Genomic DNA, 15,074 nt, shown 5'->3' with positions numbered 1-15,074 from the left:
GGAAGTATAAGTCTCATTCTTGACTATACAGCCAGTTTGGGGCGCAAGGGGGTGGGGGTTGGTGGGGTAATCTCACAGGACCAGGAAGGAAGGCGCCCTCTCTTCATGAAGGGCCCCATTCCCACCCCAGAAGCTACTAGGCAAGAAGGCAAAGGAGGGCCTAGCAGCCCAGGCTGAAACGTGGGGGGTTAAAATGCCAGCTCCGGGGTTCTGAGAGTGACGCCTCCTGGGCTCTGGAGGAAGGGACTCTGGCCTACCTTCGCTGCCCCTTCCTCTGTCGCCCTGGCCAGCACCCAGCCTCCTGCCCACGGGGAGGAGAAGGTATCAGATGGGCGGGTTTAAACGTTTGCGGTGGAAATCCCGAGGCCGCCTGCTCCTCCCTGTGAGTGTGTGTGTCTGCCTCTCTCTGCACTGAAGCAGCAGCGGCGGCGGTGGTGGAGGCAGCAGCAGCAGTGGCAGAAGCAGCATCCGCCGGACTGGACCTGAGCATCAGTGAGGTGCTGGTGGCAGCTGCCCTGTGCTCTCTTGAAGGCCCCTGCGCCCCGTCCCGGGCCACCCCCAGTCTCCCAGTGCTGCCATGCTCGGGCCCTAGCCCCCACCTTGGGTCCCCCTTCCCTCCCCAGCCTCCTTTCGGCTCTTTGCTTCCGTGGGGGCAGCGGCGAGGGCAGTGTGCGTGAGCTGGGGTGGCCGCCGCTGCCTCCCGCCCCGCAGCCCCTTGCCCTCTCCCTCGGCCCTCCTCCTCTTCCTCCTTCTCCTTCACCTCCACCTTCTCCCTCTTCAACCTCCGTCTCCGTCGCTGTGTCTTCAATGGGCAATCTGCTAAGCGGGACCAGCTTCAAGGAGCCCACCACCGTGGAGGACTGCGACTCCACCTGGCAGACGGACTCCGAGCCGGAGCCGGACGAGGAGGAGGACAGCCGAGACGGCAGCGGCCCCGGCAGCCGCGAGGGCCCGGGGCACGAGCCCGAGCAACCAGCGGGGCCACCTGCTAGGGCTAGCCAGCGGTCAGAAGACAGCCCCGCCGCACCTGAGGGAGACGCAGACGCCACCAGTAGCAAGGAGCAGGTACGCCCCAGAGCCTTCTCGGGGGGTGGGGGGGCAGGGGCCGGGGGGAAGGTGGTACTTCCAGTCCCTTTGTGACCTCTCCCCAGCCGTGCCCTCACTCCTGCTCACTCCGCGTCCTCCTGGAAGATTTGAGACCTTCTTTGTCCCCGAGTGGGACCACTTGGTTTTGCTGCCACAGCCCGATGGAGGAGGGAGGGAGGACTCACTGAGAGGGTGAAGGAAAAAGCGCCCTCATATTGAAGGGGAGTATGCTTTCCATCCAGTGCCCTAGTCTGGATGCATTTATTTATTTATTTATTTATTTATTATTTTGTGGGGTGAGGGGAGGTGATTCTTCTTTAAGCCCCATTCCTCCCTTCTTGCCTTCCGCAGGACTGTGCCCAGTACAGGGGTTCTTTTCTCCCCTGGCACGCACCTCTCTGAGTCACCAGGAAGTTGAGGGGCGCCCTGCAATTGCAGGCAGGTTGAGAAGTAGGCGTGCGGCCGTGGCTGTGGTTGTGGCTGGAGGCCCAGGCCCGCTGCACATCTGTGCCCATGAAGTGTATTGTATAAGGAAGTTCTTCCAAAGAGAAAACCTAACTTGGTTTGGTGCTTTCCCTACACCTGCAGGAAGGGAGATAGAAGAACAGAGAAGGGCCAGTCAGTTAGCTAAAAATAGAAGGCTATGAAACCTATTCACACTTGTGGAAATTCTCTTAAACCTATACAGACTTTATATGTTACTTTAAGGCTTGAGTAAAATGCTTCTCTGTATGGTGGAGTACTTAGGAGTGCTAATCTCTCCATTTTACAAAAGCTTAGAGAGAATGCCCAAGGTCACAAAGGCTACTAAGTGGCAAAGCTGAAACTTCTGACCCCCAAGTTGAGTGCTCTTCCCACTGTGCAGACCACACCAAAGCCTGTTCCTTTCTCTTCCTGTTAGGAGTATTACCAAACTATTTCCAGTATTTCCTCACTTCAAGTGAAAATATTAGAAGAGTTCTTCATTTAACCAGATAGTGCATCTCATCTAAGAAATTCAAATGAGCTTTTTCAGTAATTGAATCATTTCACCCCGTAAACCTGTTAAAATAGGTAGTTTTAAGCATGACAGTCTTTATATTTAAAACAATGATGCCACATAAAATGTGGTCAACTTTTTTTTTTCCAAATAAAGAAAATCTTCAACAATTTCTGATAAAGCATTCAAGAACTTCTATTAAAAGAGAAAAGAAATGGAATGTACTACTCACGTGGAAAATCATCACCCCAAAAGCTGTTTCACTAAGAAGGAACATACACTTTAGACTTTAGAACCAAAATGGATTGTATATTTCTACTGATCATTTTACTGATTGAGAAATTTAGGCTCAAGTAACTTGCCTAAGATCACATAACTAATAAGTGCTTGAACCAAGATCTAGAACTCACTCTTCTGACTCCAAAACTTCTGCTCTTTCCAGTATACTATCCTGTCTAAATTAAGCCAATAATAACCTGTTCTGTTTCTGTCCATCTGAGTTGAATGAAAGTGGGGAAAAAAAGACCAAGGGTTGGTCACTCTCCTTCCCCAGACCTCTTCTACCAGTACTGTTAACATTGCAGAGAGTTTCCAACTTGCTAAAGAATTCTCTTTTATGAATCCTTTTGGCTCTACTACAGGGACTTTAACTTCATGAGACCCTTCTAAGGGTACCTGTTATAGTGCTCTCTAGTCAACTGGACAACTGGATAAATTTAGACTCACTTGGCTCCAGAAACCTCCGTTATCTTGATCCAGGATAGGGAATGCTCTGCCATAGCATTGCTTACCCAAGTCTTTCAACTTCTACTTTTTGAGAATGAAGGATGAACAACAACAACCTGGTGTTCTATCTCTTTGGTCCTGCTTTCTTGATACTATGAAGAGTGGAGAGTATTTGGGTATTATAACTCCCTCTCCCCATTCTCTCCCTCTCTGGTTCATATATAACTCATGTGCCTCCCACTCTGCTGTTTTCTCTCCTTCATTTATCTCCCATCTAAGACATAGTCTTCTCTTGAAGCTTAGGGATGCCAGTTAATACAGGATAGCCAAATTGAATCAGATTAAAAAATTGTGACTCATTATAACCAGCTAGTATCATCTATATTAGTGTTTCCCAAATAGACCATAAATGAACAGCAATAGAAGGTAAATTTTTATCAGTCCATGACATATCAAGCTTGGTTTGGTGGATAGCAAGCCAATCTTGTAGTCAGGAAAATCTGGGTATGAATTTTTCCTTTTACATGTATTAGCTCTGTTTTTTTGGGCAAGAATTTCTCAGGGAAATTCTCTAATACCTGTAGGTTACAGATGAGGAGCCCATCTTTATTGGTGGAAAGATATTACAAATTGAGAGTTCTCCATACTGCTAAAATCACAGGTCCAAGTTAACAAATACGGCAAGTTATGTATACATCACACACATATATCCTTACTTCTTTAAACCTATCAACTTTAAAAATTTAAACCTACAAACTTCAAAAAGTTTAAAAAATTCCATTCCTCCTCCCCAGACATTGGTCTTGCCCCTTGATCTGTGCTTTACCCACCTGAATTATAGTTTGCATTTGCATTTAGAGACCGATAATCTACAAATGGTTTAAATCAAAACTTTGGGGTTTCTTCCACTTCATGCTATACATTTCAGTTCCTGCTTTTTTCTATGTTGCCTAAAGTTTCTGTTTTTTGTGGGGTGATAGGATTTAAGATGAACTTTTGATTCAGATTTCATTTTGGTCTGCAAAGAATTTTGAGCCAGAAAAATTATTTTTTGATTCCCGGCTCTGGCCTTTATCAGTTAACGGGCTGAGTAAATCATTTCAGTTTTCTGAGCCCAGGTGTCCTTTTTTATCTATGAAATGAGGATACTTGCAATAGCATCTTCATAGGGTTAGTGTGTGTACCACATAAATGAATTATTATCTGATATCCATGTTTATGTAGGAGAGAGGATCATAAGAGCATTCATCCATACGGAGAGGTACCTGAGACCATCTAGTCCAAATTAAACGAGATAATATTTATAAAGCATTTAGCACAGTGTCAGGCACTGCATAAGTGCTAATTCTTTTCCCCTTCCCTAGACCCAGCCCCCTCATTTTACAAATAAGGAAACTGAGGTCCAGAGTTCTGAAGTAATTTACCCAAGGATATATATGTAGTGATTATTAGAGGTAGGATTTGAGCCCATGTCTTTTGACTTGAGGAGTAGTGCTCGTTCTGCTGCACCAATAAGAAGGTTATATGATGTAACAAAGCAAGATACGTTTTGTTCTATTTTATTATAGGGGTGACTCTTTCCTATAAGATTCTTTTTACAGAGACCTATACTTTCATTGGTATATGTAATTCTTAGTGTGCAAATTCTTTTCACTGATAGAAATTAGCAACTATTTGAGACTTAAAGTCTTAGAGATTTGCTTAAGTTCAGAGAGGTATAGTAATTTGCCTGTCTTTGCAGGCTCTTGTTCCTGAGGCTGGACTCAGATTCAGGTCTTACTGACTTCAAATCTGTTACACTACACTGCTTCTCCTTGTATTGTATACATTGGCATTTGGTTTTCTATTGACTCTTACCTACATTTTGGACATTTAAAACCCAAAGTTCTGTTTCTCTTTGGCATACAGACCCACATTAACAGAATATACTGCATCTGGGGATGTTGGGCATTTCTGAGACTAAAGGTTTGCACACTTTCACTGAGGCCAAGCTGGGAACATTGTTTTGTTAATTCTGATCTGTTTCTTGACTTATTTGTGCTCAGGCTAAATACATTTGGGGACTTGTTAGGTAGAATTGTCTTGGGATGTATGATAGGAGCCAGAATTTAAGCTTCCTTGTGTTTTTAGTAGCCAGTGTTCAAAACCAGAGAACCGAGTGTCCAAATCTATGTACTTGCCTTAATTGTGAGAATCGTAGGATGCCAGGCTGCTATTACAGATGAAGGCTGGAAAAAACTGGTCACAAAAGCAAGTAATGCCAAAGCTTCAACCAAATGCTAATGCTGCAAGTGGCTTATCCATCTGTGATTTTTAAACACCAATTCTCCCTCTCCTAATAATACTTTTAATAAACATAATGATATCTTGCATTTGTATAAGGCCCTTCAGATATCACAGCCCTTCCAGATACATTTTAACAAGCGTATCAACAATCCTGATAGCAGCTACTGTGGGGGTGTAAACCAACAACAACCAGCTCACAGAATGCTACAAGCCCAGGTCATTTTGATCTGCTTTACTAAGAAAAGCAACGTTAAGGGGTTAACAATCTTACTTTAATCCAGCATACAAATATCATTTACTTAGCTCAGGCAGAAAAAACCAACACCCTGAATTGCAGACCAAATACAATTCGTAGTGCTATCAACATCTGGGTGTTCAGCTGGGGATCTCATTATAACGGCTGGCCCAGAGTAACAAGCCCCTCCTGCTGTGGCTCAGAGCTCTGAGAGAGAAGCTAACCTCTGCCCTTATATATCCTGTTCGGGCCTAGAGGGCCCTGACCTCACCCAGGCTGGGCAGGGAGCAGTTCCCCACCCCCAAATCACATCAGATACAAATCAATGGCTCCCAATTGTCTCAGTGCTGAGAAATACAAAAACATCCCATTTTATCTGCCCCATTCAAACAAAGGCCAGAATCATTAAAGGTCAACAGCAAAAAGTCCCACCTTAATTACTATTACAACAAGACATTCAGCTTAAGAATATAGTCAACTCAAATCAAAAGGTATTTATTTAGTGCTTACTATGTACCAATCACTGAGGATAAAAGATGGGGGAAATTGCCTGTTCTTAAAAGGAGGTCACAGACATGCAAACATACAAACAACTATGTGCAAATATGATAAATATCTATATACTTCTACATACATGTATAGAGTATAAACCAGGGATAGTCACAAAGAGAAGGTGCTAGCATTAAGGGGTATCAGGAAAGGCTTCTTGTAGGAGGTGAGATTTTAGCTGGGGCATGAAGAAAGCCAGGGAAACAAGGAATTGGAGATATGGAGGAAGGGACTTCCAGGCATTGGGAGAATAACCAAAGTGCCCAGAGTTGATAGAGAGTAAATCTAGTGTGAGGAAAATCAAAGAAGCCAGTCACTGAATCACAGAATGTGTGCAAAGGAACAAAGTATTCCCATATAAATTTTTAAAAGACATATAGCTTAAGAATTTATATTTGGGACAGAGACTAACTTGTTTTGCATAGATTTATGAAATTAGATATCTGAGTTTTTAACTTTACTAAGAATAAGATTGAGAAGTATCATATGTTATTTCAGTTTGTAGGTTAATTTCAGTGGAAAAGCTTTTGATTGCTTAACCTATATATGTGTTTTAACTTTGCTGATTTATGATACAGTATAATATCATTGAATGAGTAAGAATTATTCATACCTTCATATTTGTCTTGTTGTACAGCTTATAATGCGGTTTAGGTTTGTTAAAAGCCCCTTTTTCTTTCATAAATATTGCTTTACTGCTAAGAACAGCTAAGTACTACAGATTTAATGAGTATTTTCTTTGTAGACCTGATTTATTTTCTTAACAGACTTTGGGTATGTGAAATAGTAAAAATAAAATTTTTCATGTAACCACTTACATAACCTACAATAAAATATGTAGTGAGTTAATTTTTTTTGTATTTCTGCCGCATATTGATCTGTCACATTTGGCCCCATGGGCTTTGGCCTCTTGGCTAATTATGAAGTTTTATTATTTAACAGGAAAATTTGTATCAAATTCAGAATGACCCCACATTAGAAAAACATTGACTAGCAAAGTATTCTTAGATGATGTGAAGAATCAAAATGAGCTTGAGAATGTGTACATACTTATGTATGTATAAGGTTATTATTTCAAGTTAATTCTGGAAATTGTTCAATGAAATAAACATGATGATATTTAACGACAAACCAAAATCCTCTTTCAGTGAATAAGCCTGGTTTTTGTTTTTTAAATTTCAGAATGACGATTCCACTGAGTTGGCTGCCAAACCAAAGAGAAGCTTTTATGCTGCCAGAGATTTGTACAAATATCGACACCAATACCCAGTAAGAGTGTTACATAGAATTCTAGAACCTCAGAGTTGGAAAAGACTTAGAGACTCCTCTATCTATACCAAACCCAATTTGAAGTATCTATCTTTTCCTTGATAAGTGTTTTCTCAGCCTCTATGTGGACACCTCAGGTGATGGAGAATGCTACCCATGAGGACAATCTTTTTTGGGAAAGTCCTAGCCCTTAGGAATCATTTCCATACATCAAGCCAGAATTGGCTTCCCTGTAATATAAATTAAATCCCATTAATCCTAGTTAGTCCTCTTGGGTTAAATAGTATGAGTTTAATCCTTTTTAAAGTGATAGCCCTTCTAATATCTGGTTAAAGTCTGTCCTCCCAGTCTTCTCTTCTATAGGATAAACATTCCTAGTTCCTTTAATCTACATATGGCATGATTTTATTTACCCTAATCATCCAGGGATTATTCTCCTCTAAATTGGCTCCAGTTAAGCAATCTTCCTTGTAAAATGTGATACTCAGAATTAAATATAATATTCCAGAGGTGGTTTTATTGGGGTAGAGCAGTGGGTCCTTGAAAGTGGTTTTATTTTATATTTGAAGAACTACTTCAACATAATTGGTTTCTTTTGTAGTCCTATGTATTTTGTTTTTTGCATTTAAAAACATTGTTTTGAGGAGTCCACAGGCTTTACCAGACTTCTAGAGGGGCCCAGAAAACATACATAAAGGTTAAGAACAGCTAGGGTAGAGTCCATGGCTAATACCTTCTTTATATAAATATGAAATTTCTGTCACTAAAACCTGAAAATGAATTTGCTTTTTTAGCTTCTTCAATAACATACTTAGAATTCCTAAATAGCCATAGATCTAGTCATATAAATTACTGTTTGGCCATGTCTAGTTCATTCTGTTTTTGCTGTTCATTCTATGAACCTAAGTACATTTTATAACTTGTTTATTAAGTCTTATTATGTTATTAACATAACTTACTACAACATATTTCTCCTACTTTTCTTATGTTGCAATGAATTAACTAAGGAGTAAAAAGCTCTACTATAGCTCTTTCTGTACCTATGTATTTAAAATATGTTGTTGTTGTTTATTTCAGCAGAACTTTAAAGATCTCCGATATCAAAATGACTTAAGTAATCTCCGTTTTTACAAGAACAAAATTCCCTTTAAACCAGATGGTAAGTAACCTAATACTTTTGATGGAAAGCAAATTTTAAGCAAAAATAAATGTGAAGATCCATTACTTTATCTGTATTGTGTACAGTATTCTTAAAAGGAGATATTTATTTGATAAGAGTTTTTTTTGTCTGTTTTTATTATGTGGCATAAGGTGCCCCAAATGCCTTTGCCGAGAGAGTTGTTTCATCTGTAAATGTAGTTAAGGTCTATTGTCTACTTATTATGCTTATTTTTCTAGCTGAGAATTATAGAGTAATAATGATCCAACATTTGAACCCACCCGTTTCTACCATATAACAATTACAGAAGCATTTACTTATTGATGTTGACTATGTACAAGGCAACGTGTCCAATTCTGACTTTTTCTTGGGATATTTTTGAATTATGAGAAATCACTGCCACCATTTCTGAGGAAGTGTGCTTATATGGTGACAGTTTCCAGAAAGCATCATGACATAATCCGCTAAGATATTTATTTGGGGGGGGTGCAGAGGAAGGACAGAAGGAATATGGAATATTTAACTTGTCTTAATATCTTAAAAATAATAATCCCATATTATATATAGTAGTGATATAGTAGAAAGTATATTGAATTGAATGTTAGAGAACCTAGCCCAGGCCAGCTCTTCCAGTGACTGTCAGCTGTGTCACTTTGGCCAGATCATTTTACATATTTGAACCTCAATTTCTTCATCTGTAAAATGGGTCATGATGACAATTATACTAAAAATCTAATGGTAATGGGAAGAATGTTGGACTTAGTTGAAGTCAGGTACAAACTGATTAGAATCCCCTAAGTGACCCTTCAGGACCCTTCACCTCAGTTTTCTTTTCTATAAAGCAGAGATAACAATACTTACAGAATCTCCCTTACAGGATAGTTGTGAGGATAAAATGACAAAATACATGTAAAATCATTTTACAAACCCTAAAGCATATTATGATGATGATGACCTCATATTTTTCATTGGAGTTCAGATATAAAAGATGTTTGACAAGCATGTATCCTGCTCTTATTATTATATACTTAAAATCCTATTGAACTATTTATTGCACAGTAGATAAAAATAAAAACAACAAAGATGAGAAAAATGAGAACGTAGTAATACTAATGATACTGCTGTTTCCAACATTACTACTAATCTATCACAAATCTAGGTCAGATTTCAAGAATGCAGTTAGTTTCTACATCATGGCTTGAAATGTACTTCAAAGCCTCATGAATGAAGGGAGAGCTTGTATTTCTTGCTGTGCTAGCTGGGACTCCCTAGTGTGTAAGACAGAGATAAGATGATTGGGGTGGAGGTGGAGGTGGTTGGAGGTGAGTCCTGAGCTCTCTGGACAACATTTATTCTTCAAATCTCATTTCAATCCTGTGGAGAATGTACCTAACCTTTTTTTCATGTGTGATGGACCTTTTGGCAGTCCGGTGAAACCTATGGATCTCTTCTCAGAATTAGTTTCAAATAATTGAAGGAAATGCTAAAGGTTTTGTGTCTAACTCTTTGTGACCCCATTTGGGGTTTTTCTTGGCAAAGATACTGCAGTGGTTTGCCATTTCCTTCTCTAGCTCATTTTACAGATGAGGAACTGAGGGAAAAAGGGTTAAGTGACTTGCCCAGGGTCACACAGATACCAAGTGTCTAAGGCTGGATTTGAATTCATGAAGATAAGTCTTCCTGATTCCCAAGCCAAGTGCTCTATCCACTGTGCAACCCAGCTGCCTGTTACTTTCAGTTAGAGATTATATGTATTTTTAGTTAGAGATTATGTAATTTTCCATTTAAGTTTATTGACTCACAGATATCTAGCCACAGACACCTTGGTGGTTCAAAGATGCCAAGTAAAGAACTTTTGCTCTGGAGCTGTAGTATCAAACTTAAGTAGAAACAGATTCCTGTGGGCAGTGTATTAACTTAGAAAGCCACAAATTAACATGTTACATTGTATTATTATTTATTTTGTTAAATATCTCCCAATTACATTTTAATCCGATTTAGTCCAGGAAGTGGAGTTTGACACCTCTGCTCTAGAGCATTCTCCTTAAGTGCATTAGTTATTTAGACACGTCGGTATAGTGGCCACATCTACTTGTTTTATTTTAATCTTGTGTTCTTAGAAATTCCCTTGGGACTATACAGTTGGTTCAGAGTAAATTGTTGTGGTTTTTAAAATGCTACTTATTTACTTCTTTAAAAAAAAGGCTAAGAAACACATAAAAAGAATCAAAGAATAAATATTTAGTCTAGCTCTGGTAAAGATTCCATAAGTCTTAATGACCCTAATGGAAATTGTTGTATGAAAACCCTTGAACACAGAGTTATAGCACTTTCCCTATAGAGTTATAGTAGAAGTTTGTTTTTGTCTCTTTCATTAGTACATTTATTGCTTGGGCTGACTATAATCAGCGAATCTTTACGTGAGTTGTTAAACATTTTTTAATCCTTATAGTAAAGACCCAAGTTAGGTTTATGACAGTATTAGTGGAGTCATAAGTTTCAGCCAGAATTTTGTATAAGGCATTTCCTGGATCTCAGTGCATAAAGTAATTTGTATGACACCGCCACTTTATTTTTTTAAGCCAACATTGTATCTGTAAATGTTACCTTTAAAATGGTGATATTATGTAGGAAAAATGCTCCAAAGATAAGTATAAAGACTTTTTCCTTTATTTTTAGCGTGTCTTCAACTATAGAAATTCTGAATTGCTTCTACAGCCAAAAAAGGGAGAAACCTCAGGTGGTGGGAGGGAACACACTCAAAAATATTTAGAGAGAGGAGAAAGGAGACATCAGCGGGGGTGGAAGAGAATAAACATGAGTCATGTGAAAAAGATTTTTAAATGAATGAGGATTTTTTTTTAATATCAGAATATATTTTTGAGTAGCATCTTATATTTGTAGAATCATATTGACTTGGGGATTTATTTTCTATTATCTTTTTATATATTTTACACTTATTTATTTACATGTGGCTTTCCCCTAGTAGAATGTCAGCTCCTTAAGGGAAGAAATTGTTTGGTTTTTGACATTGTATCCCCATTGCTAACATAGTATATGGCACACAGTAGGCACTTAATTATTTTGTTGAATTATATTGAATTACATATTATAAGCTGGTTTTTTGGGGGGCTCCAACATTTAAAATTATTCATCCTTTAGTGAAATGTAGTATTTTTATTAACATATTCTGTGTCTTTAATTTCAAATATATGTATCTAGTTATAGTTGTGTACATATAACTATATAGCTATATAGAAAGATATAGTTATATCTATTTATATATAGTCATACTATGTTTAAGTGGAAAACCTGGTCAGTTTTTATCTTTGACTGACATGAGTCTTACAGTTTATTCTTCAGACATTTTCAAATGAATCTGACTAGTTTTCTAAATATTTACTGTTCAGGTGTTTACATTGAAGAAGTCCTAAATAAATGGAAAGGAGATTATGAAAAACTGGAGCATAACCACACTTATATTCAATGGTTGGTTACTTATTAGCTATTTTAAAGCATGACTTGTTTAATTATTTGCATTAACCAAACTGCATAAAAATACAACTTCAATTCTTCTTTCTTTTTTTTTTTTAAACAGGCTTTTCCCACTGAGAGAACAAGGTTTGAACTTTTATGCTAAAGAGCTAACTACATATGAAATTGAGGTAATATATATCACAGCTTTATTTTTAATGTACTATGTGTATATATGTATATATATATATATATATATATATATATATAGTTAACATATAATAATTGTAAAGTATGTGTATTCCAGAGTAATTTTAGCTGAATTTGTTTTTCTCTATTAGGAATTCAAAAAAACAAAAGAAGCAACTAGAAGGTTCTTCTTGGCTTACAAAATGATGTTAGAATTTTTTGGAATGAAGCTGACTGATAAAACTGGAAATGTGGCTCGGGCTACTAATTGGCAGGAACGGTTTCAGCATCTCAATGAGTAAGTAAAGCAGTCCTTTAGAAATCTTGGGCCCCATCCTTTCCAAATATTCCATTCATTTGCTCCTTGAAAGTCTGGATCAGTGATGGCCAAGTCCTTTCATTTAAATTATTTTAAAAGAATGCGATTTGTTTACATATTCTACCAAGCAGAGAAAAAAATTCCCTTGCTATTATTTAGCTGAAAGAAAGAAAGAATTTTTCTTGTTAACTTGAAAACCATTGGAAAAAAATGTAAAAATCAGTATATTTGGGACAGGCTGACAACTTTTTTGGCTGAGATTTTTAGAATTGTCATAAATCCTTACAACCAAAGGAGCATTTTATTAATATTTTCTTGGTCCTCTTGCAAACTGATTTTTCATGTTAATTGGAGGATGACATCTTTGTTGGACTAAAAAACAGCTTTAAAGCATTTTTAGGACATTATAATTAGCTGAACTAGACAAGTAGAGATAAGGGAAAAAACACCCATTAACACTGACCTAAACATTTTTTCTTCACCAAAACACTTCAGAGTTTAATGCATCATTAAATTAAGATTTTATTAAGGCCTTTATTTTATGTGCTTAGTCTTGATTTTATTAAATATGGATATGTGCAGGAGTTTTTATTAAATCCTTTCTATAGCATTATTAGATATAATCAACTTCATTTTTAAAAGATTATCACAGTAAAAAAAAACTATGGAGATTTTATGATCTTGATTAGAAGACTTGCAATCTAACAACAAGCATTTATTAAATACCTAATATGTGCCTGACATTGTGTAAGGTGCTGGGGATATAAATACAACGAAAGAAACAATCCTGACTACTAGTAGCTTACATTCTAATAGGCAAGCAATAAGTACATTTGAATGAATGAATGAAAAAGCATTTGCTTAGTACTTACTTCAGGCTAAGCATGTACAAGTATGCACAATAAAGAATTAAGTTTATGTGGTAACCTGATTTATTTAGCACCTTTAAAACAAATTATATGTTTCTGCCTCTCATACAATTAGCTGCTTGTGGATCAAATTTTCTTCCCTATGAAATTTTAATTCATTTTGTAGAAAACTCAGAGTATGGAAGTAATTTATTATTCTTTAGTAGTGTCAGGCTATGGACCCAGCACTGTAAAAAATAAAATTGCGTCTTTGAAGTAGATCTGCAAGAATTTTCTTTTCCTTAAATATTCCTTTCCTGTTTCCAAAATCCAAAATATTATTTTGGAATTATTTTTCCTTAGACTTCATAACTCCTTCCATTCCCCAACCCCAGCAGAAAGCACCTCAAAACAAAACAAAAACAGCAGCCCATTTCTCAATCAACCATAATGGCTGTCAGACCCAGATCCGCAGGGCTTTAGGAGCCTCTGTCAGGTTCACTGCTAGACAAAGAATTTTTCCCTTAGGGACACTTTATATAAAGTAGGATACTTTGAAGGAGCAATGGGTGGCTCACTTGTTTCTATAGTCAGGGGAAGAGAATATATGTTACAGTAACGTTCTTTCTTTCTTCTACCCCTACTGCTTTGCTTTCCTTCCCATCTTCCATCTTTTATCTTTTCCTTTCATCGTCTCTGGATTTTTAGGCAGGCCCTTGACTAGCATGAAGTATAGTAAGTGTTAGGAGACAAAGCCCCTTACAAAGCCCTTTTCAGTTTGAGACAGAGGAGCCACGATGTATGGTCTTTTCCAAATCCAAAACTTGAAAGGAAAACAAATCTTATACTTAAACAAGACCTTTCAACTACTCTTCAAAGTATCTCTCCCGTCTTCTATCTCATAGATAGGTTTAAAGTCTCTTTTTAAATTGAACTGAATTTGATTGTAGCTTAGGACTCAAGTGGTCTTGTGCTCTCTCTCTCTCTCTCTCTCTCTCTCTCTCTCTCTCTCTCTCTCTCCCTCCTTGTTCTCTCTCTCTTCTTCTGCCTCTTCTGTCTCTTCTCTATCTCCTCTCTCTTCTCTCTCCTCTGACCTCTCTCTCAGTCTCTCTCTCTCTCTCTCTCTCTTCCCCTCTCTCCTTCTTGTTGTTCTTCTCTCTCTCTTCTTCTGCCTCTTCTCTCTCTTCTCTATCTCCTCTCTCTCCTCTCACCTCTCTCTCTCCTCTCTTATCTCTCTTCTCTCTCTCTTCTCTCTCTCTTTCTCTCACATGTTGATATAGAGGGATAGCTATGGGCATACCTATATATCTATATCTAGATATAAGTACTAATCTATCTTCATTTTAGAGTAAAAATGGACAAAGGGGAAAAGAAAAAAAAGAGGTGAGGGGAGAAAGTATATGAACTAATACGATGTTTTTGTGGGACCCTGGATATGTTAGCTATTATGTTATCCTCACTTTGCATTTAAATGTACCACCCCATCAATCAATAAACATTAAATTCCCAGCATGCAGCAGTTACTATGCTAGGGGCTAATGAAGGTTAAAATGAAGGCAAAAGGAGTCCTCTGCATTCAGCTAACTTATATTCTTTTGTGGGAGACAAAACATACTCATGGGAATGTATACAAAAGTGTTGCAAGCAATTTTTTGGGGGGTGGCATGACTTGAACCCAGGTTTTTCAAACTCTGAAGCTGTCTGTACACTATATATTTTGCTGACCCTCACTGATTTGCTAAGAGTATTTGTTATTGTCTATAAGAAATACAGTAGGAGTTCAGAGAAGGAAGAGCTCAGTCTGGATTGGAATAGTTAGAGAAGGCTCCATGGAGGAGGTGACACTTGTACTGGGACATGAAGGATAAGCAAAATTTGGAGATTCCTAGGAGTAATGGCATTCTAGCAAGGGAAAGAACATGAAAAAGGTGTGAATGAATAAAATGTGTGTGGGG

At 38.1% G+C, this 15,074-nt stretch overlaps 1 protein-coding gene across 2 annotated transcripts in view; it reads left to right on the top strand.

Moving 5' to 3' along the window:
* The first annotated feature begins 447 nt into the window (after positions 1-447).
* The window catches only part of OGFRL1 (opioid growth factor receptor like 1), a 28,771-nt gene continuing 14,144 nt past the window's right edge, over positions 448-15,074 (top strand). The window contains exons 1-6 of one of the 2 annotated variants that reach the window (XM_036769121.1): positions 448-1,065; positions 7,044-7,130; positions 8,211-8,289; positions 11,700-11,778; positions 11,888-11,954; positions 12,105-12,250. In XM_036769121.1, coding sequence (XP_036625016.1) covers positions 808-1,065; positions 7,044-7,130; positions 8,211-8,289; positions 11,700-11,778; positions 11,888-11,954; positions 12,105-12,250 — 716 coding nt within the window. In that variant the 5' untranslated portion in view covers positions 448-807. Of the gene's footprint in view, positions 1,066-7,043; positions 7,131-8,207; positions 8,290-11,699; positions 11,779-11,887; positions 11,955-12,104; positions 12,251-15,074 lie in introns of both variants that reach the window. The other variant, XM_036769120.1, reaches the window with a different exon arrangement.

The sequence above is a fragment of the Trichosurus vulpecula genome, chromosome 7 (assembly GCF_011100635.1).
Source record: "Trichosurus vulpecula isolate mTriVul1 chromosome 7, mTriVul1.pri, whole genome shotgun sequence".
Classification (NCBI taxonomy): domain Eukaryota; kingdom Metazoa; phylum Chordata; class Mammalia; order Diprotodontia; family Phalangeridae; genus Trichosurus; species Trichosurus vulpecula.
This window is presented reverse-complemented; position numbering and strand designations above follow the sequence as displayed.